This window comes from Natator depressus, chromosome 1, assembly GCF_965152275.1.
Source record: "Natator depressus isolate rNatDep1 chromosome 1, rNatDep2.hap1, whole genome shotgun sequence".
In the NCBI taxonomy this organism is placed as follows: Eukaryota; Metazoa; Chordata; order Testudines; family Cheloniidae; genus Natator; species Natator depressus.
Window position 1 is genome coordinate 67676258 of NC_134234.1, and position 20758 is coordinate 67697015.

Sequence of the window (20758 nt, forward strand, 5' to 3'; positions counted from 1 at the left end):
ATGCAGGTCCAAAATAGGCTATAGGCCCCCTTTGGCCTCCAGGATTAGGCAATACCAGGAGTAAAATCCCTTCCCCCTCTATGGTCTCCACACTTAGGAAGGATTGCACCTCCTGAGCGAGGAGTTGCTCCTGAGAAAGGTCCCTGAAGAGGAAGGAGGGTGAAAGAAAAGGAGGTGGGTGAATACAAACTAAAGGGACCCAATGGTCCAATGTGTAACCACACTGGGATGAAGGGTGACAGACAGTCCAACGACAAAAGAGGGGCCCGATCCAGAGCTGAGACTGGTAAAGGGCACACCTTCAAAAGGCCTGGTTGGCACTGCCAGGACATCTGAGAGAGCCTCACTGTGAGGCTGATGTGGACGGGAGGGATTTGCAACACTTGTAACCTTTTCCCTTTCTTTTGTAGTGCGCCTGTTTGGTAGATGCTGCAAATCTGGAAGGCTGGTTGGGTCTAAAATGCTTTCTAGATGGTGGTGGCATGCGAAGTCTTAAGTACTGCATGTTGGCCTTCGAGTCTTGAAGTCATAAAGTTTCGAGTCCATCGACTCCAAAAACAGGGAGGAGCCTTCTAAAGGGAAGATCCTGGACAGACTGTTGAACTTCAGGAGGGAGGCCTCTAGACTGGAGCCACCAACTGCACCTCACAGTGACTGCCGATACCATACTCCTGGCTGCTGAGTCCACTGAATCCAGAGCCACATGGAGGGATGTTCTGACCACACTTTTGCCTTCTCCAGGATGGCCATGAACTCCTACCTCAATTCCGATGGGAGGGAGTCCTTAAATTTGGACGAGTCCCATAGATTAAAATTTTACCTCCCCAGCAAAGCCTGCTGGTTGGAGATACTAACTGGAGACTGCCCATTGACTAAACGTTCGGCCCAAAAAGGTCTAGAAGTCTTTTAGCATCTTTTTCTTGGGGGTAGCACCTGACTGCCCCTTCCTGTCCTGCTCATTTGCTACCAACACTACCAGGAACCCCAGGAAGGGGTGCGAATGAAGGTACTTGAATCTGCTTGCCGGTTCATATTATTTCTTCTCTGCCCTCTTTGCAGGGAGGGAGGGGAGAGAAGACAGGGTTTCCACAGCATTTTCACTGCCACATCACTACTTCATTAATGGGCAAAGCCACTCTAGAGGGCACAGCTGCCACCATGATGTTGATCAGACCGTGTGCAGACTCCTTAAGCTCCTCAATCTCCAGACCCAGGTTTGCTGTGACTCTCAAAGAAATCCTGGTTGGCCTTAAATCATCCTGAGGGAGCAGGTTACTGGGTCCTGCCACCACCTCACCTGGGGATAATGAAGAGGAGGCTTGTAGTGGAGGGACAGTACCCTCCTTTTCCTCTGCCTCCACCATGTCTTTTGAGACCACATCCTCGAAAGTGGCACCAGGGTCAGTATCAGAATCAGGGTCCGGTACATCTATCTGAAGCCACCGAGTATGTGTGGTGGGAAGCAGGAGAGGTACTGGGAGAAATCCCCAAGGGTTCCAATATAGCCATTGCATTAGCCAGTGGCCAGGTGACGGCCTTTACCAAAGTCCGGTGGAGTGTAGGCTGGGTACTGGTGTTAAGGTTTTGGTGAGGTGGAGATTCCCCTTCGGACTCCGAAGAGGATTCTTCCCTTGACAACCATGATGGAGCGGTACCCACTTGTGCCATCATGTGTGTCATAAATATAAAGGGAAGGGTAAACCCCTTTAAAATCCCTCCTGGCCAGAGGCAATCTCCTCTCACCTGTAAAGGGTTAAGAAGCTAAAGGTAACCTCGCTGACACCTGACCAAAATGACCAATGAGGAGACAAGATACTTTCAAAAGCTGGGAGGAGAGAGAGAGAGAAACAAAGGGTATGTGGGTCTGTCTATATTCTGTCTTTGCCAGAGATAGACCAGGAATGAAGCCTTAGAACTTTTAGTAAGTAATCTAGTTAGGTACGTGTTAGATTATGATTTCTTTAAATGGCTGAGAAAAGAATTGTGCTGAATAGAATAACTATTTCTGTCTGTGTATCTTTTTTGTAACTTAAGGTTTTTGCCTAGAGGGGTTCTCTATGTTTTGAATCTAATTACCCTGTAAGGTATCTACCATCCTGACTTTACAGGGGGGATTTTTTTTTTCATTTCTATTTACTTCTATTTCTATTAAAAGTCTTTTTGTAAGAAAACTGAATGCTTTTTCATTGTTCTCAGATCCAAGGGTTTGGGTCTGTGGTCACCTATGCAAATTGGTGAGGCTTTTTATCCAACATTTCCCTGGAAAGGGGGGGGCGGGTGCAAGTGTTGGGAGGATTGTTCATTGCTTTTAAGATCCAAGGGTCTGGGTCTGTAGTCACCTAGGCAAATTGGTGAGGCTTTTTACCAAACCTTGTCCAGGAAGTGGGGTGCAAGGTTTTGGGAAGTATTTTGGGGGGAAAGACGTGTCCAAACAGCTCTTTCCCAGTAACCAGTATTTGTTTGGTGGTGGTAGCGGCCAATCCAAGGTCAGCTCCCAGACTGCTGCGCTGGGCATCACAGAATGGGGAAGAGATGGCCAGCCCTCTGTGGAGATAGAGGTGGTTAGGGACTATTTAGAAAAGCTGGATGTGCACAAGTCCATGGGGCCGGACGAGTTGCATCCGAGAGTGCTGAAGGAATTGGCGGCTGTGATTGCAGAGCCCTTGGCCACTATCTTTGAAAACTCGTGGCGAACGGGGGAAGTCCCGGATGACTGGAAAAAGGCTAATGTAGTGCCAATCTTTAAAAAAGGGAAGAAGGAGGATCCTGGGAACTACAGGCCAGTCAGCCTCACCTCAGTCCCTGGAAAAATCATGGCGCAGGTCCTCAAAGAATCAATCCTGAAGCACTTACATGAGAGGAAAGTGATCAGGAACAGTCAGCATGGGTTCACCAAGGGAAGGTCATGCCTGACTAATCTAATCGCCTTTTATGATGAGATTACTGGTTCTGTGGATGAAGGGAAAGCAGTGGATGTATTGTTTCTTGACTTTAGCAAAGCTTTTGACACGGTCTCCCACAGTATTCTTGTCAGCAAGTTAAGGAAGTATGGGCTAGATGAATGCACTATAAGGTGGGTAGAAAGCTGGCTAGATTGTCGGGCTCAACGGGTAGTGATCAATGGCTCCATGTCTAGTTGGCAGGCGGTGTCAAGTGGTGTGCCCCAGGGGTCGGTCCTGGGGCCGGTTTTGTTCAATATCTTCATAAATGATCTGGAGGATGGTGTGGATTGCACTCTCAGCAAATTTGCGGATGATACTAAACTGGGAGGAGTGGTAGATACGCTGGAGGGGAGGGATAGGATACAGAAGGACCTAGACAAATTGGAGGATTGGGCCAAAAGAAATCTGATGAGGTTCAATAAGGATAAGTGCAGGGTCCTGCACTTAGGATGGAAGAATCCAATGCACCGCTACAGACTAGGGACCGAATGGCTAGGCAGCAGTTCTGCAGAAAAGGACCTAGGGGTGACAGTGGACGAGAAGCTGGATATGAGTCAACAGTGTGCCCTTGTTGCCAAGAAGGCCAATGGCATTTTGGGATGTATAAGTAGGGGCATAGCGAGCAGATCGAGGGACGTGATCGTTCCCCTCTATTCGACACTGGTGGGGCCTCATCTGGAGTACTGTGTCCAGTTTTGGGCCCCACACTACAAGAAGGATGTGGATAAATTGGAGAGAGTCCAGCGAAGGGCAACAAAAATGATTAGGGGTCTAGAGCACATGACTTATGACGAGAGGCTGAGGGAGCTGGGATTGTTTAGTCTGCAGAAGAGAAGAATGAGGGGGGATTTGATAGCTGCTTTCAACTACCTGAAAGGGGGTTCCAAAGAGGATGGCTCTAGACTGTTCTCAATGGTAGCAGATGACAGAACGAGGAGTAATGGTCTCAAGTTGCAATGGGGGAGGTTTAGATTGGATATTAGGAAAAACTTTTTCACTAAGAGGGTGGTGAAACACTGGAATGCGTTACCTAGGGAGGTGGTAGAATCTCCTTCCTTAGAGGTTTTTAAGGTCAGGCTTGACAAAGCCCTGGCTGGGATGATTTAACTGGGAATTGGTCCTGCTTCGAGCAGGGGGTTGGACTAGATGACCTTCTGGGGTCCCTTCCAACCCTGATATTCTATGATTCTATGATTCTATGACAAAAGGGTGGAATATTTTGTACCTTGGGGAAGTTTTGACCTAAGCTGGTAAAGATAAGCTTAGGAGGTTTTTCATGCAGGTCCCCACATCTGTACCCTAGAGTTCAGAGTGGGGGAGGAACCTTGACAATGTGGTGCTAGGGGGTCCAAGGACAGGCACAGGTCAGTGACTGCTGAGCTAGGATCATGGAAGGCTTGCTTCTAAACAGTGTGGAGGTGATCAGTACAGGGAAGGCGCTCAGCACTTCCTGCTCTCTCCTGTCACTGGCCATCTTGGTTGCTGGGGGTATTTGTGGGGTTGGCAGAATTGGGAGGGCCAGCAGGTCCTTTGCTCCTTGGAACACCTCCAGTGTTGAAGGAGGCAGCCAACGCCTGGCACCACAGCTGCTTCCAGGAGTCAGCAGTGGGTCTCAAACTAGACTCGGCACTCTAGATGGAATTGGCGGCACCATCAATGGCTCAGGGGAGGATGAGTGGCCCAGCATGGGTCTAACTGAGTTGCCATTCCTCTACTTGTCCCTTTTCTGCACTGGAGAGCACCCTGTCACAGTGTACTGATTCTTATGCTTCTTCCTTAGCAACAGAAATAGGGAACAGTGCCAGGAAGAGCACGGTGCCGGGGAAACACTCCACACAAATGTCGAAGTGCTCAGCGCCAATTCAGAACGGCTCAGTTCCGAGACTGGTCTGAGGGCTGGCTCCATGAGAATGGCCTTCAGCTGAATGTCTGTCTCTTCTAGTGCGTGGTCTGAAGTCCCCGCAGATGTGGCACTTACCTTTAACATTAGATTCCCCCAGGCACTTTAGACATGTAGGGTGCAAGTCACTCACTGGCATCAGCTTGTCACAAGAGACACACGGCTTGAAGCCTGGGAACGGGAGCATGCCCAATCACTCGGGCAAAAAGTCCCTCGACACCAGGAACAACTATTTACACTATTATATATGCTAACTCTAACTAAGAACTGTATATACTAAGAATGAACAGAGAAAATTCCAAAACACTGAGAAAGGGGCCCTGCCGCAGCAAGAAGAATCGTTTCAGCAACCATCACAGGCAGTAAGAAGGAACCGAGAGGGTGCGGGCCTGGCGGCACCCCTTATACCAGCGAATATGTGCACAGCTCCAGAAGGTGCTACAGGTGGCCCTACAGGTACCACTAATGGAAAATTCTCCAGCAACAGTGCACGCAGCGCACACACACCTAGCATGGAACGCACATGAGCAAGTACTCGAAGAAATATATTTCTTCGACTTCCTACATGTACTTCTTATCCAAGGAGCTGTGCTTCTAGTCAACGTTTAGATTCTATTCCTTTTACTCCTCGCTATAAAACATTGGGAAATCTTTTGGTCATATGTTCTTACTACCTAAATGTTAAATGTGCAGCAGTTATATGCAAGTTATCTCCTTTAAAATCTGGATTTACTCTCTTTTTTGTCATCTTTTAAAATCTGTTTACTTTTGGAAATTGAAAAATTATTAGAAAGTGTTCTCATTCAGCTAGAGGTTATCTTTCACTGCAGGATACCCATTGCTGAAGGTTCAGCAAAATAAATTGCATGAGGAATAATTTCCTGCGGTGGGATAAAGATCAGTGATGAATGCCAAATCTACTAGTAGATTTCTTACCCTTTGTGGTTAATTATTCAGGAAATATGTGACAAGAAAAGTAAAACCCAAATGAAATATAAGCAACTGGTTTAATTATCATAAGCCTAGGCACAAAACAGGGATCAACTGGGAGTTCATGCAGCTAATTAATGTTATACTACAATTCTTTTTAATAAAGATTTGTGGCACACAAACAAAAGAAACTGATAGTAAACTATGTTCTGAAAATGGGTTCATTTTTCTTTTTTAAAAACCTCACGCATTGTATTAAGGTCTGAAAAGTATTAAATGAAGTATGCTTGTTTCACTAGTGACATTATGGTATAGAAAAATGTTATTTAATATTGTCCTTTACCTGGGATTTAAAAGCCTGTAATTCTGCTTCTAGCGCATTGATTTTTTCTTCTTTTTTCTGCAGTAGGGACTGGGTCTCCTGATAGACTATAAATTCTTTTTCAAACTGTATGAGAAAAAAACAACATGAGAGCATAGCGGATATTAACAACACTGCTATGTTGCTTCAGAAAATTGTAATATTTCCTTTATCTTTCAACACGAAACGAATAGCTTTCTTACCAGTTAACTCTTACTTGAATATTTTAATCCCCAAGTGAAAAACCATAGCAATTACTAGTGCCAAGAAGAGAGGGAGCACTTTGGAAATTTCATCCAAACATATCAATCAGTTCACCACAGTATCATGTGTGTTTTAATGTATGAAATGCGATGCATTAACCAAGCAGATTACACTAAGTTTTGATGTTATCAAACTAATACGTTAGTTAGATTATACAAGTATTTGGTTAAAAGGACTTTTCTACAAGGTAAAAAATGTCTTCAAAGATCAGTTTGGGAATACCATCATATCAAAACTTAAAGTTGTTTATGGGGATACACTATTCAAGAATGTGGTGTAAATGAAGTCTGACTTAAATCTGAGAGTTAGAATGTATTCTGTTTAGACTATAAAATGTGTCAATTTTTATTCTCGATCTCTCAGTCTATTCTACTGGGTAAAAAGTTTATAACATACAACTCCAGTCATATATAAAAGACTTCAATTTCTCACTATGTAAAGCTAGGGTTGCTGTTTACAATTTAAAATAAAAATAGGGTCAGAATGCGGTAACTAACTTGGCACTAGATCCCTGCCTTCTCTGCATATGACACACATACAACACATTTTTTCACTAATTAATAAATTTGGTTACTGAAAAATAAAAATATGTTGTGACTTATCACATTTGCAGTAACGAAATTTATATAGTAATCAAGTAAACCCTCTTTCTGATTAGATAACTTCAAAATTACTTACTTTCCTGGAAAGTTCTGAAGCTCTCTCTTCAAATTCTTCTATTTTTGCTTTATCTACACAAACATCTAAAACCAAAGTTATAAGGTTCTTAATGTTATACACCATTTAAACTCTGCTTTTTAAAAACACACAAACACATTTCCACAAAATAATCATTTCTAGAAACTGCTCTCACCTATTAAATGACTGAAATTTACATCTAACTTTTTACGATAAGTGAAATCTGGGTCTGTTCCACTTCGATGTAATACTATCTGGGACACACATTCTTCAATTAATTTGAAATACTGGGGTCTAAAGAAGGAAAGAGAAGGAAAACATTTTACAATGTTTTTACTTGTCAGTGCATACTTATATTAGTGTCATAAATCAACGGTATTTCAAAATGAATACATTAGGCCAAAGCATTTAGAATGACTTAGCTTCATAGAACTAGAGTTTTAAATTCCAACAAGTTCACAGCATTTCACCATTCAAGGACAAATACAGCTAAACCAGTGGGTCTCAAACTTTTTAATGCAGCACGGATCAAATCCCACACAAATATGATTCCATTTAAGGTAACGCAATATCTAACACCTACAGCAACCGGATACATTCCTCACATATTTTCATGTAAGCAGTTTTAACTTTAAATGCAACTGATTTTTTTCCCCTTTAAAAAGGCCCACCCTTGTTTCGCTCTTCGTTTTCTCTCCCCCACCCGTAAGTTCTGTACTTCTTTCCCCCTAACCCTTCTATCACCTAGCCCTCCTGCATATATATTCCAGCCTACTAGCCCCTTTCTTCCTCACATGTACTCGGCAGCTTTTGTCTCTTCTCCTGCATGCGCTCTTCCACTGCCTGGTCCTCCTTTCCCTCTGCTCGCCTACTATGAATCACAGAGCTGAGGGATGTAAATGTTGGCCAGCAGTGGAACTTGTGCAGAAAAGAGTCTTCCTCTTGGTAGAGTATGACCAGCAGCCAAGAAGACACCTTCTCTTTGTGGCAATGGCATGGATCTCAATAATCTACCTCTCACCTTATTATGGCGAAGCGGATGACCCCATGTAACAAAGAAGCTGTTGTACATTTAAAGCTGTTGTACATTTCAAAATTTCCTATCAAATTAAAGTTTTGTTCTTAAATATCAGGATGGGGTATTCTCTAGTCATATCTAGTATTCTTAAAGTGAGGGCAGGCTAGAAACACTGCAATAAAGTGGTTACTCACCTATTCTGTAGCTGTTGTTCTTTAAGATGTGCTGCACATATCCATTCCATGTTAGGGATGTATGTGCCCAGTGTACTGAAGCCAAAGTTTTTTCCTATAGTGGTGCCCAAAGGTGTAGTCCATGCACCCTGAGCCTGCTTGTATTTCCAGCTGAGGGTATAAAAGGCAGAGCCATCCCAACCCCACATGAACTACAATGAACTAAATTCCGAGGCGGAGGGGAAGGAGAGTTGGTCATGAAATGGACATGTGCAATATATCTCAAAGAGCAACAGTTGCAAAACAGGTAAACAAACACCCATCCCCCTGTTAAAGTGATTACATGTTAGGTGACTGCTAAGTAATTCAGAAGGTAGTCAGGGCTCAGAGTCTATCAGAAAAGGGATTGTAGAACCATCTCTCCAAATCTACCAACATCTCTAGAAGCTTCAAAAATAGCTTAATGTCCGGTAAAACATACATACAGATGACCACGTTGTTGGCCTGCATCCATCAGAAGTTGGGAATGTTTCTCAAAAACACTAACAAAGTTCCTTGAGCTTTGTAGAACGTGGAGAGATCTTTGCGAGAGAAGTGGTCTAAGTAATGTCAAACACTTAGGAGAAAATCTACAAGTTCCATTTTGTTTTTGCACTTTGCCATCTTGTTTCTAAATAGTTGTGGTTTGTCCACCATGTTGGTGCCCTTCTTCTTGAGACTATTGAGATCTTTTTCCCTCTGAGGCGGGAAAAGAGCAAGGGTAACATGGCATGTGATCTCCCTAGTAACAAGAGAACATAAAAGACTGCTGCACTTGAGAGAAGAGACTGTTCTTCCTTCCTGGTGGCAACACAGTGCATGTCCTAGCCAAGACTTCGATGGATCTACAGAAGATCACAGTAAAAGATCCAAATTCCTGTTCCAGTTACCTGTTCCTGATTGATTCCTGTCTTACCTGTGTTCGAGAATCCTGTTGTACCTAGTCCATGAAATCCATTGTCGTGGGTCCATTCCTCTGAACCTGGTGTAGTATGTCTGTACCTTACCTGTGGTAAACTCCCTTGTCTTGTGGGTTTGGGACCTGGACCATGTCAATTTGTTAAGCCAACCTGTACCTGAATACCCTTTATGTACTGTTTTATTTGGAGGTCCTATCAGTTACTGTTTAAAGTCTTGTTAAATAAATCAGTTTCATAGTTAAGCCTGTCTGTAGTTTTATCACCGATGATGTATGCGAGTTGGGGGAACAAATCTGCTGGGTGGGGCTTTAAGGTGTGGAACCTAGGGCACATCCAGTTAGCCACTAGCAAGATATAAACAACACTGATACACAATATGCAATACATGAGATTCTTTATGAGAAAAAAGAATGACGAGTCCTTGTGGCACCTTAGAGACTAAAATTTATTTGGGCGTATGCTTTCGTGGGCTAGAACCCACTTCATCAGATGCATGAAGTGGAAATTATAGGAGCGGATACTCACCAGCAACTACACCCCACACAACAAAAACACCAACCCAGAAACCAAACCCTGCAACAAACCACGGTGCCAACTCTGTCCACATATCTATTCAAGGGACATCATCGTAAGACCTAATCACATCAGCCACACCATCAGGACTCATTCACCTGCGCATCTAACAATGTGATATGCGCCATCATGTACATGGCAGAGCGGCATTGCTGGCACATTGGCCAAACCGGACAGTCTCTATGCAAAAGAATAAATGGACACAAATCTGACATTAGGAATCATAACATTCAAAAACCAGTAGGAGAACACTCAAATTTCTCTGGTCACCCGATAACAGACCTAAAAGTGGCAATTCTTCAACAAAAAAACTTCAAAACCAGACTCCAATGTGAAGCTGCAGAACTGGAATTAATTTGCAAACTGGATACGATCAGATTAGGCCTGAATAAAGACTGGGAGAAGTTGGGTCATTACAAAACCTAAACCTAGTTTCCCCAATACTAATTTCTCCCTACTGTTACTCACACCTTCTTGTCAACTGTCTGTAACAGGCCGCTCTCATTACCACTTCAAAAGTTATTTTTCCTCCCTTGATATCCTGCTGGTAATTGATTTATCTCGTTAGACTGACCTCACACTTGGTAAGGCAACCCCCACCCTTTCATGTTTTTTTACCTGCTCCTATATTTTCCACTTCACGCAGCTGATGAAGTGGGTTCTAGTCCACAAAAATTACATCCAAGTAAATTTGTTAGTCTCTAAGACAGAGGTGGGCAAACTACGGCCCGCAGGCCATATCTGGCCAGCGGGACCCTCCTGCCCCATCCTTGAGCTCATGGCCTAGAAGGCTAGCCCCCGGACCCTCCCCTGCTGTTCCCCCTCCCCCGCAGCCTCAGTGCACCACATCATCAATGCAATTCTCTGGGCAGACAGGTAGCGCAGTTGCAGAGCCGCGGCCTGACCCGGTGCTCCAGGCAGCGCGGTAAGGGGGGGGGGGAGGGTTGATAGAGGGCAGACGAGTTCGGGGGTGTGGTAAGGGGTGTAGATAGGGCTCGAGGACCTTAATTGATGAAAGGGACAAGCCCTAGAGCTTGAGATGCATAAGGTAGTCCAGTATCGACTGCAGCGAGGCCTGCTCAAGGCTAATTCCTTGGGCCGAGATCCAGCACATGAATCGTTGCCATTTGGCCAGGTAGATTGTTCTAGTGGAGGATTTTCAGCTACCCAGTAGGACCTGCTGAATGTGGGCCAAGCACTCCTGCTCTTCAGCAGTTAACTATGCAGCAACCAAACTGTTAGGGGCAGCGCTGCTAAATACGGGTGCAGGAGCCAGCCATGATTCTGGGACAAGAAATCCAGCCAGAGGGGCAGCTCCATCGGGGTCGTCACCAACAGGTCCATGAGCATGTCGGACCAGTGTTGGTGAGGCCAAGCCGGGGCTATGAAAATCACCTTGGCCTTATCCTGCTTGATCTTCATGAGCACTCTGTGAAGCAATGACACTGATGAGAAAGCGTACATCAGAGCGTCCAACCACAGGAGTAAGAAGCTGTCCAACAAGGAGCCCCTGTCAATTCCCCGAAATGAGTAGAACAGTTGACATTTCCTGTTCTGACAAGTTGCGAACCAGTCCATATGGGGAGAGTCCCACTTTCAGAAGATCCCACTGACCACCTCGGAGTGGAGTGAACATTTGTGTCGAGATGAGAAGGCTCTGCTGAGGAGATCTGCTAATATATTCCTGGTTCTGGGAAGATGGGCTTCCACGAGATAAATGGCATGCTGCACACAAAAATCCCAGAGAGAAGGGCTTCCTGGAAGAGAACCGATGATCTGGCTCTGCCTTGCTTGTTGATATAGAACATCGTGGCGGTGTTGTCCATCAGGACTTGAACCACTTTGCCTTGTAAGTGGAACCAAAAAGACTGACAGGCCAAGTGACCCGCGTTGAGCTGCCTGACATTTATGTGGAGGGAGCAGTCAACCCCGACCAGCGGCCTTGTGTACTTAGCTCACCCAGGCGGAATCCCCAGCCCAGGAGTTGGAAACCAGAGTTAGCAACAGGGGGTAGGGCCGCAAAGGCAACTCCCTGCAATACCAACCCAGAGTTCAACCACCACTCCAGGGACGACAGGATGTGATACAGCACCCTGACTACCCAATCTAGATTGTGTCTGTTGGGGATGTAGACTGAAACCAACCACTCCTGTAGCAGCCGGAGGTGGAGCCAGGCATGACGGACCACGTAAGTACAGACAGCCATGTGGCCTAGCAACTTCAGGCAAGTATGGGCAGTGGTGAGCAGGTGGCCCCTTACACGGGAGATCACTTCTGACATGGCTTGGAAATAGGCCTCCCAAAGGAAAGCTCTGGCTCATGAGGAGTCGAGGACTGCTCCAATCAACTCTATTCCTTGCACTGGTATGAGGGTTAATTTATTTTTGTTTCATAACAGGCCCAGGTTGTGACAGGTGGAACACACCAGATCGAACCTGTTCTGCACTTGATCCCGCGACCTTTGATGAGCCAATCATTGAGATTGACATAGACCTGGATCTCATGACACCTCAAGTAAATGGCTACTGGGACCATGTATTTTGTAAATACCCACAGAGCCGAGGAGAGGCTAAAGGGAAGCACCATGAATTGTAAATGGCGCTGGCCCAACATAAAACAGAGCAACCGTATGTGTCCTTGGAAGATTGATATGCAAAAATAAGCATCTTTCAAGTCGAGAGCGGCGTACCAGTCTCCCGGATCCAGGGAAGGAATGATGGAGGCCAGTAAAACCATGCGCAACTTCAACTTCTTGGAGGTACTTGTTGAGTCGCCATAGGTCCAGAATGGGTCTTAAGCCCTCTTTTGCTTTCGAGATCTGGAAATAGTGGGAGTAGAAACCTTTCCCCCTCCGTTTCTGAGAGACCTCCTCCACCACCCCCCGTTGTAGGAGGTTGTCTACTTCAAGGTAGCCTGCGACCAGGCTGAATGATAGTAATGGAGACGGTTGAGGAAAAGATGGGACGGATCCAAGGAATTGACTAGGGCGCACGGTCAAAATGCACACTTCTGGCCCCCGTGGTGTTTTGCCAGGCCAGGTTGCTCAGGTAAATGAAAACAGGAAGGATGGCAGTGACTAAAACTAGTATTTCTTCTGCATGTAGACTCCTGCTGAGTCTGCAAAGGCCTTGGCATCGGAGGTGGCCGGAATTGCTTCCTCGCCAACTGAGGATTATGCAACCCACTGAGTAGAGGGTGGCCCAAGTGTCCTTCAAACTGTGCAGCCTTGCATCCGTTTCCTCCACAAAGAGTCCCACTCCAACAAATGGGACATCTTGTATCAAGGACTACCTGTCCAGGAAATGCGCCTCATGACCACTGCCGAGGTGACCATCCTGGCCACCAAATCGGCCATGTCCCAGGCCATCTGGAGGGAACACAGAGCCACTGCTGTACCCTCCTCAACAAGGGCCCTGAATTCTTGGGCCACCTCCTGGGGCATGGAGTCCTTAAACTTATGGAGGGAGTCTCACAGGTTAAAGTTCTATCTCCCCAACAGAGCCTGGTGGTTCACGACTGAATTGGAGACTGGCCGTGCAATAAATTTTCGTTCCAAAAAGGTCCAGTCTCTTGGCCTCCTTATTTTTGGGGCTGGAACTAGAATGCCCTCGTTTGACCCCGGGGTGGATGAGCATATAAGTATTCGAACCCCTTCTTCTCAGCCCTCTTGGAAGTGGGTAGGATTGAGAAGAGGGTTTGCCAGAGAGCTTTGGCCATCTTTAGGATCCCCTCATGCACTGGGAGCGCAACACATGCAGGAGTGGATGTGGAGAGCACATTAAACAAATGGTCTGATTGCTCCGCCATCTCTTCCACCTGTAGGCCTAAGTTAGTGGCCATCCTTCAGAGCAGGGTTTGGTGCTCCTTAAAGTCATCTGGTGGGCTAGTGCAAGAGGGTTCAGCCACAGTCTCATCTGGAGAGGACAAGGATGACTGAACCACTGGGGAAGGGCTCAGGGCATCATCCCCCATTGGGGGAAGAGGGTCTCGGGGTGGGTACCTACCACGCCACCTCAGCGTCTGCTTGTGCCTCATGCGCCAAGCCCAGTGCCACTTGGTGACCGTCTGACATGGTGACCGACGATTGGGGTGATGAGGGCATTGGCATAACTGGCACGCCCCAGGCATTCCAGTAACACCATTGCGCAGGCCAATGGGCCTGCTGCCAGGAGGACATCTCTGAGATGGACACAGCCTCAGTAGCCCAATCACATCGGTTCTGTCTTGGCGAGGAGCTGAACTCCCTCTCTCTGACGGAGGAATCCTCCTCCATTGACCATGGTGGAGACATCGACGCCCGAGTCTGGCGGCTAACCTTCACTGTGGGTGAACAGTGCCTTGAGTAGGCAGACCGGTGCCATGCTGGAGAGCGTCTAGGTGACGGTGATAGTCGGCATGAGGATGAATGGTGCCAACCATACGGTGACTGGCACTTCCCTCTGGGCAAGTCTCAAAAAGATGGCGGAGACCAGGAACATGGTGCCAGCAATCTGTGGCTGCGAACCGGTGACCTACATTGATGCACAGACCAGGCGCACAGCAACAAAGAGCTCTGCCTCGGCTCCAGAGACTGGCGGTGTTCACTCACCTTCTGGGAGGCTTTCATGGCTGGCTTGCCCGCCTATGGAGCCTTTGCCGGGTCCACACTACACACAGTGCCGGCTGTATTGGGAAAGTCCTTGGCTCTCTGGGCAGGCATTGATTCCACCATCAATATGCATCCCCTACTGCTTCCTGGAGTCAGTGGCGGATCCCTTAGTGGAGTAGAAGGTTCCCTCAGGGACGTGTCCTCCTGCAGCTCTGGCATGGGCAGGCAGTCCAAACAGGGTCCTTTACCCAATGACCCTTGGTCAATTTTGCTCAGTGTCAAGTCCCACTTTTTAGACTTCTTGGGTACCAGTGAAGGGGATTAGTGCTGGATAGAGCCCAGTGCCGGGGATGCGCTATGCACCGAGCCCAAAGTGCTGGGGGTTGAGTCCAGCCAGGACAGCTCCGAGGCTGGGCGAAGAGCAACCTCCATGAGGAGGGCCCTCAGATGAATGTCATGTTCCTTTTGTGCTGGGACGAAAGTTCTTACAGATGCAACACTTGTCTTTGATGTGAGATTCCCCCCCGCCAGGCACTTCAGACAGCTGCCGCATGGGTCATTGACAGACACAGGCCTATTCCAGTCAGTATAGGGCTTAAAACTATTTACAGCTATAACACAAAGTCGAAAGGGAAACAACCACTGACCACTTGCGAGGCAAGGGAGAGGTGTGGTCTGACCAACCACCACAGGCAGTAAGAAGGAATTGAGAGGGCGCCCAGCGGCGCCTAATATACCAACACATGAGCGCAGCACTCCAGAGGCACTGCAGCCGACCCTACAGATATCGCTAAGGTAAAGTCTCCAATAACTGTGCATGTGGCAGACACACACCTAGAATGGAATAGACATGAGCAAACACTTGAAGAATTTTTAATTAAAGGAGTATTTGGAAGCCTAAATATAGGGCAACTTAGCAGCTCCCCATCGTATCTTTAGTCAGGGCCAAATTTTTAAAAGACATGGTTTGCGCATGTCTGAATTGTACACCTGGTACTCCCAATTCAAGAACACAAGTAATCTTAATTTAAGAACATACATCACTATCTGTACATCTAATATTGAACCTTTATCCACCTAGCGTTAGTACTTAAAGCCATATTTCTAGAAAGATTCCAGCATGATTTCCATGATCGAGAAGACGACTATTTTTATATTTTGTTTTAATGATCCCAATATGGGATCCCAATATGGACAAGGCCTCAGATTAAAGCACAACTGTGTTCTTACCAAAAAGAAAATAAGCATGTTTAGTTTCTTCTCTTTCAGATCTCAGTCTCTTCTTTATGCCATCTTATTATGCAGTAATAATGCCATTTGTACAATATCAATTATTTCTCTAATAGCAACCCAAAATGCAAAACTGATAGACTAACTCAAAATAATGTGTCACTAGATTTTATTGAAGCAATATGCCATTATTCAGTTTGGCACAATGAAACACAAGAGCTAGAGAGCTGATATTTACCACAATTTTAACTTACCGTATAAAATAATCATTTCGTATGAGCAAAAGATGCTGGAGAATAGAAAGAAAATATCCTTCAGCACTAGTGTCCTTTACTGTGTTCCACACCATATTGTAAACATCATTTGCTTCAGTAAACAAGTTAAGGAGAAGAAAACAGGAACTCTTATTTGCAGTCTAGGATATACTTCTTTTTATTTTAAACAAACTACTAAAATGCAGTATACTGTTCAAACACAGTAAAGAAAAACATTTCAGTCAAGTTTTGTGTTATAAAATCTTATATTGCTAACACAAAAACTGAATTGAATTTTCTGATACTAAAGCATTATTGTTTGTACATGTTAAGTTCCTCTCTCCCAAAAGGATATTCTAGTTCAGACCTAATATCTTCCAAACGATGGGAAAACTCAATCATGTCTTCTTCCTTGTGCTCATTGAAGACTTTCAGCTGTATATCTAGAGCATCATTCTTTATACATGTCAATTGCTGCAAAGAAAAGGTAGTAGAAAGATACACACAACTAATAACTGCACATGTAAATGAGCCCTTCAATTCTGAGCAACTTTCATAGGTTTATGTTATTTTAATATTTAACATTACAAGAACTCATATTAGTCATTCAATGTTAAATATTCAATAAAAAAGTTGTATCTGCACAACATGCTGTTCTATATTTTCTGTCATTAAAATAATAAAATTTGTTCTGATTTAATACATCTAGATAATGTATAATTTTAATTCAGCTTTCAAAACTATTTTTCATATGTAACCTCTTTAATACTCAGACTTAGTATAATATTCTAGACTGCATTTCATACAACTCTCCCAACTAAGGTACTCTACTGATTTAAATATTAATGCAGAGACAGACTACCGAGCCACTTACTGGCAATATCTCCTTCAATCCAGAGCGCATAAATTCATTTCTGATGTGAAGCCTGAAGTCCAGATCATCAGGAGATGTTACAAGAGCATTGATAAGCTGCATACAAGCTACCTGTAACAGAAAAAGAAAACAGCTATAGTATTTCTTCATTTTCAATATATTTTAATGTTAAAAGGGCATTACTGAAATCTGAATACCTACATTTTTAGTGTTCCACATTTTACAGTTTTAAATGTAATCTGTCATGTGTAAGTCATTATTAATAAAGATACTTTAATTTACCAAAATCTACTTAAGCCATGGATGCCAAATAAGAAAGTGAGAAAAACATATTTGTAATGTAACCATAAAATAGATCATTTCAGTTCTATTTCTCTCCTGAATGCTGCAATTTTATACAAGAACCTAGATCATTTCACCCATAGTAACAGAGTATCTTAAGAGAGAGTTTATAGTAAAGTTATACTCAATATTTAAAGTGTTTTATGAATTAATGCATTAGGGATTTTATGCAAAAAATGCTTTAACAATGTAAATAACTGAAATCTGTACATGTGAATATATATTTAAAATCTGCGACAATGAAAATTGGCAACTTAAATTTCACATGCAGAAAAAATACAAGTTCTTGAAAGCCAAGATACAGATCACCCTAGACAGTCTAAAAACTCTACTGAAGAGGACATACAAAATAGCTTCCTTCTTCATGTGCAAGAATTCCCAAAGCGTTGAGTTTCACAGAAACACCTGGGGAAAAATAGCTCTGACTATTCCTTTTCAATTAAAGTGTCTTTTGTGCAGTGATTTTATGATCACTCTTAAAAAACAAAATCAAAAGCAAGTTAATGTAATCATCGTCCCAGAAGAAAAGTCAGATGAACAAAGGCAAAACCTTTGCAGATTCTCACAGTGAATGATCATTGCTCTACAGCAACTACATGGAAGAGCCAACAGAAATCTCATAATAGTGGTGCCCAACCTAATTACACGGGATGGTCAAATAAACCTAAGCACAACCTTGAGTGAGCCAAACAGAGCTGGGCAGCCAGAGACTGGTGGCTGCTGGCCAGGCGCCCAGGTCTGAAGGCAGCACTGGCATTAGCAGCAGCACAGAAGAGTGGCAATACCATACCATACCACCCTTACTTCTCTGCTGCAGCCCCATATGTGGAAAGTTAGTGTCGCAAGATGGAGTCCAGAGTCACATGAGAATAACACATGCCCATAAATGTTTTGCTGAATCACAGAGGGTGGCCATTCGCTCCATCCTGTCTGAGGCTTACTCACAAAGAGCTATCCGGACAGAATGAGTTTCTTCAATAGACCATTGTGAGGGTGGAGTGCCCTTGATAGGCCACCAACACATAGCTGTCTAGCCCTAATGTAAATTCTATCTGGGGGGGTGTACCCACGAATACAGCACATCTTTAAGATCAAAGTACATAGCCAATAGTCATAATTTCAGATTCAAAGACTATATGTATATATAAACAAGTTAATCATACTTGCCAAATCATAACTTTTCCATTCACACCTTACATGACATACTTTGTATCAGATTTGTTGCAACTGGCAACAGTGTTAGCAACAATGATACAAATGATCATCTCTCTTATACACAGCATCACACCCCACTTTACTGGTAATCTCATTTGCTATGAGAAGTTAACTCTGCCTCTAATCAGCCCAGGGTGCCAACCTCCATCACCCGCTTGTCTGAAAATTTAACAAGCACTTGTGTGCTTTCTCCCATGCTGCCCCTTTCATGTTTAGGAGGAGCTCCTCAGAAGAATCATCTACAAAGCCACCTCATGATCCACCTTCCAAATCTTCCTCAAAACTCTCCTTTGCTGTCATACCTACAGAAAGCTTGACAACGGTTAGGCTGCTGGTCTGCTAAGACTGTTTATCATGCTGACCCCAATATTGTTTGATTGTTTCCTTATACTCCCTTTCTCTATCTGTAGCTACATGTTGTCTCTTGCCTTTTACATAGTTTGTAAGTTCTTCAAGTCAGGGACTACCTTCTTCTGGTGTGTTTGTATAGCACAATGGGGTCCTGGTCTATGACTTCTAGGCTACTAGGCACCATGGTAATACAAACAAGTAAAAAATTCAGCGCTTGCATACAGATCTGTTAAACCAAAGATGACTAGTCAGCCATAACTTTGCCACCTTAACTGGAATGTTTAAAGGCTAGTGTAATCATTTGGGGAATATGTCTGTGTCAGATCATGAACTCCATTGGTTTGTTTACTATTACTATTATGTAGGTTTCATGTTCACAGAACAATTTCACATTTAGATTTTTTCATATCATCTCATCTGTTCTGGCTCTGGTTTCAGTGTAGCAATCACAAAGTAGGTTGGTACAGTGTATGCGCTGGGTGTTTGAATGGATCCTAATGGAGGTCACCAGGAAGTTTTTGGATCACATGCTGTAATTATAAGCTAAACCACAAATCAATAGTAGTTATGCTGTTTGCTGGAATGGCTACCTTGTTGCATTTCTGTAACTTAACTCTTACAAAATAGGTTGTTTGCCTAATATTCAACCCCCAACCTGGAAGACCAGTCAACTGCTTTTCATCTGCTCCCTACCCTTTCATCTCTCAGATTTGGATCACCCTTCCAGGAGTTGAAACTCTCACTGCCATAAATCCCAGGGTCATTGATACACACAGTCCCAGAGAAGGACTAGAAGTTATGGATAAACAAGTTTCCATTTGTTGTTTTGGAAAACAGTTTCCTAAATAAAACAAGTTGGTTGAAAATGAGTAATTACTGACTCCAAAACTGTTTCTTTAGAATGTGTATAGCAGAAAAACAAAGGAATGATTATCACAGACAAGCCCACACACAACCCAAAGCAGGAGGATGAGTTGCTAAGCAAAGCACAGTTCTTGGATTGTGGTGGGTGCTTAATATTATACACAACTGCATACTGTTTGTGGTTGGGCGACAGCATAGGGCAGTTGTGTTATATACACCCTCGGCCCCAACTAACAGAGAAACAGAACTAACTAGCAAAACTAAAAACCAAATAAAAATTAAGTACAACCTCTTTATTATTCCTCCTCAATGTAAGAGACCAGACAGATTGGCCTGAGGCTGAAGCCTGGCCCAGATTCAGGGCTGCTGCCTCAGCCTGCCGCCAGAGGAACTCTTCCCTCTGCTTCTCCAACTATGCATGAGGGTAAACTTGAAACTTTTAGAACAAGACTGGACTTTTTAAGATACAGTAGTACAGAAAGAATTATTTGGGGGAAGTTCTATGGCCTGTATTATACAGGAAGTCAGACAGATGATCACAATAGTCACTTGTGGCCTAGGAATCTATGATATTCAAACTAAAGTAGTTGGTTAATTACCAGAGCTGGGGAAAGTACCTGAAAATGTTCTCAACTAACTGTAAGGAGCATTTTTTCTAATTTGACTATTATTGCAGTAGCACACAAAGTTCTGATTCAGGATCAGTACTCTGTTGTGCTAACGAGGATTTCTACAAACAAATGAGAGTACACTTCCCCTAGCATACAATCAAAATAGACAGGGCAGACAACATACACGCAAGCTGTGAAAAGGTACACAGCTTGTATTTTTTTCCTCATGCCAGAACCATTGCCTCACCCATCTCTGTCCAGATTCTTCAATAGCTTGCTACCCACACTGTCCACATCATCCACCTAACATACATATTAAGGCTTAGAGTGTGTATTTGGGAGCATGGCAGGTGAAATTATTTTACAATTACTGAAAGTACTAATGCCTCATGAACTTCTCCTGCCCCTCTACAGTCCTTGCTGCAAAATCAAGCCACACTTGCCTCACCCCAACCCTGGAGAGGATGTATGAAGTCTCCAACCTCCACTATAGGCAATTGCTGGATGTGGGGCAGGGAACAGCAATCAGCTGCTGCCTCCAACTTCAGTGGAAGGATAGGGAGACTCCTGATTCTACCCAAGGAGCTCCCTGTATTGGGAAGACGGACAGAAGTAGTTGAATGCATTGTGA

At 44.3% G+C, this 20758-nt stretch overlaps 1 protein-coding gene across 1 annotated transcript in view; it reads right to left on the reverse strand.

Annotated features, from left to right (window-relative positions):
• Positions 1-20758, reverse strand: part of DIAPH3 (diaphanous related formin 3) — a 541978-nt gene that overhangs the window by 407517 nt on the left and 113703 nt on the right. Inside the window, exons 9-14 of the mRNA XM_074961715.1 lie at positions 16745-16855; positions 16226-16344; positions 15871-15987; positions 7251-7369; positions 7076-7140; positions 6116-6220 (exon numbers count right to left, since the gene is read on the reverse strand). Coding sequence (XP_074817816.1) covers positions 6116-6220; positions 7076-7140; positions 7251-7369; positions 15871-15987; positions 16226-16344; positions 16745-16855 — 636 coding nt within the window. The remainder of the gene's footprint in view (positions 1-6115; positions 6221-7075; positions 7141-7250; positions 7370-15870; positions 15988-16225; positions 16345-16744; positions 16856-20758) is intronic.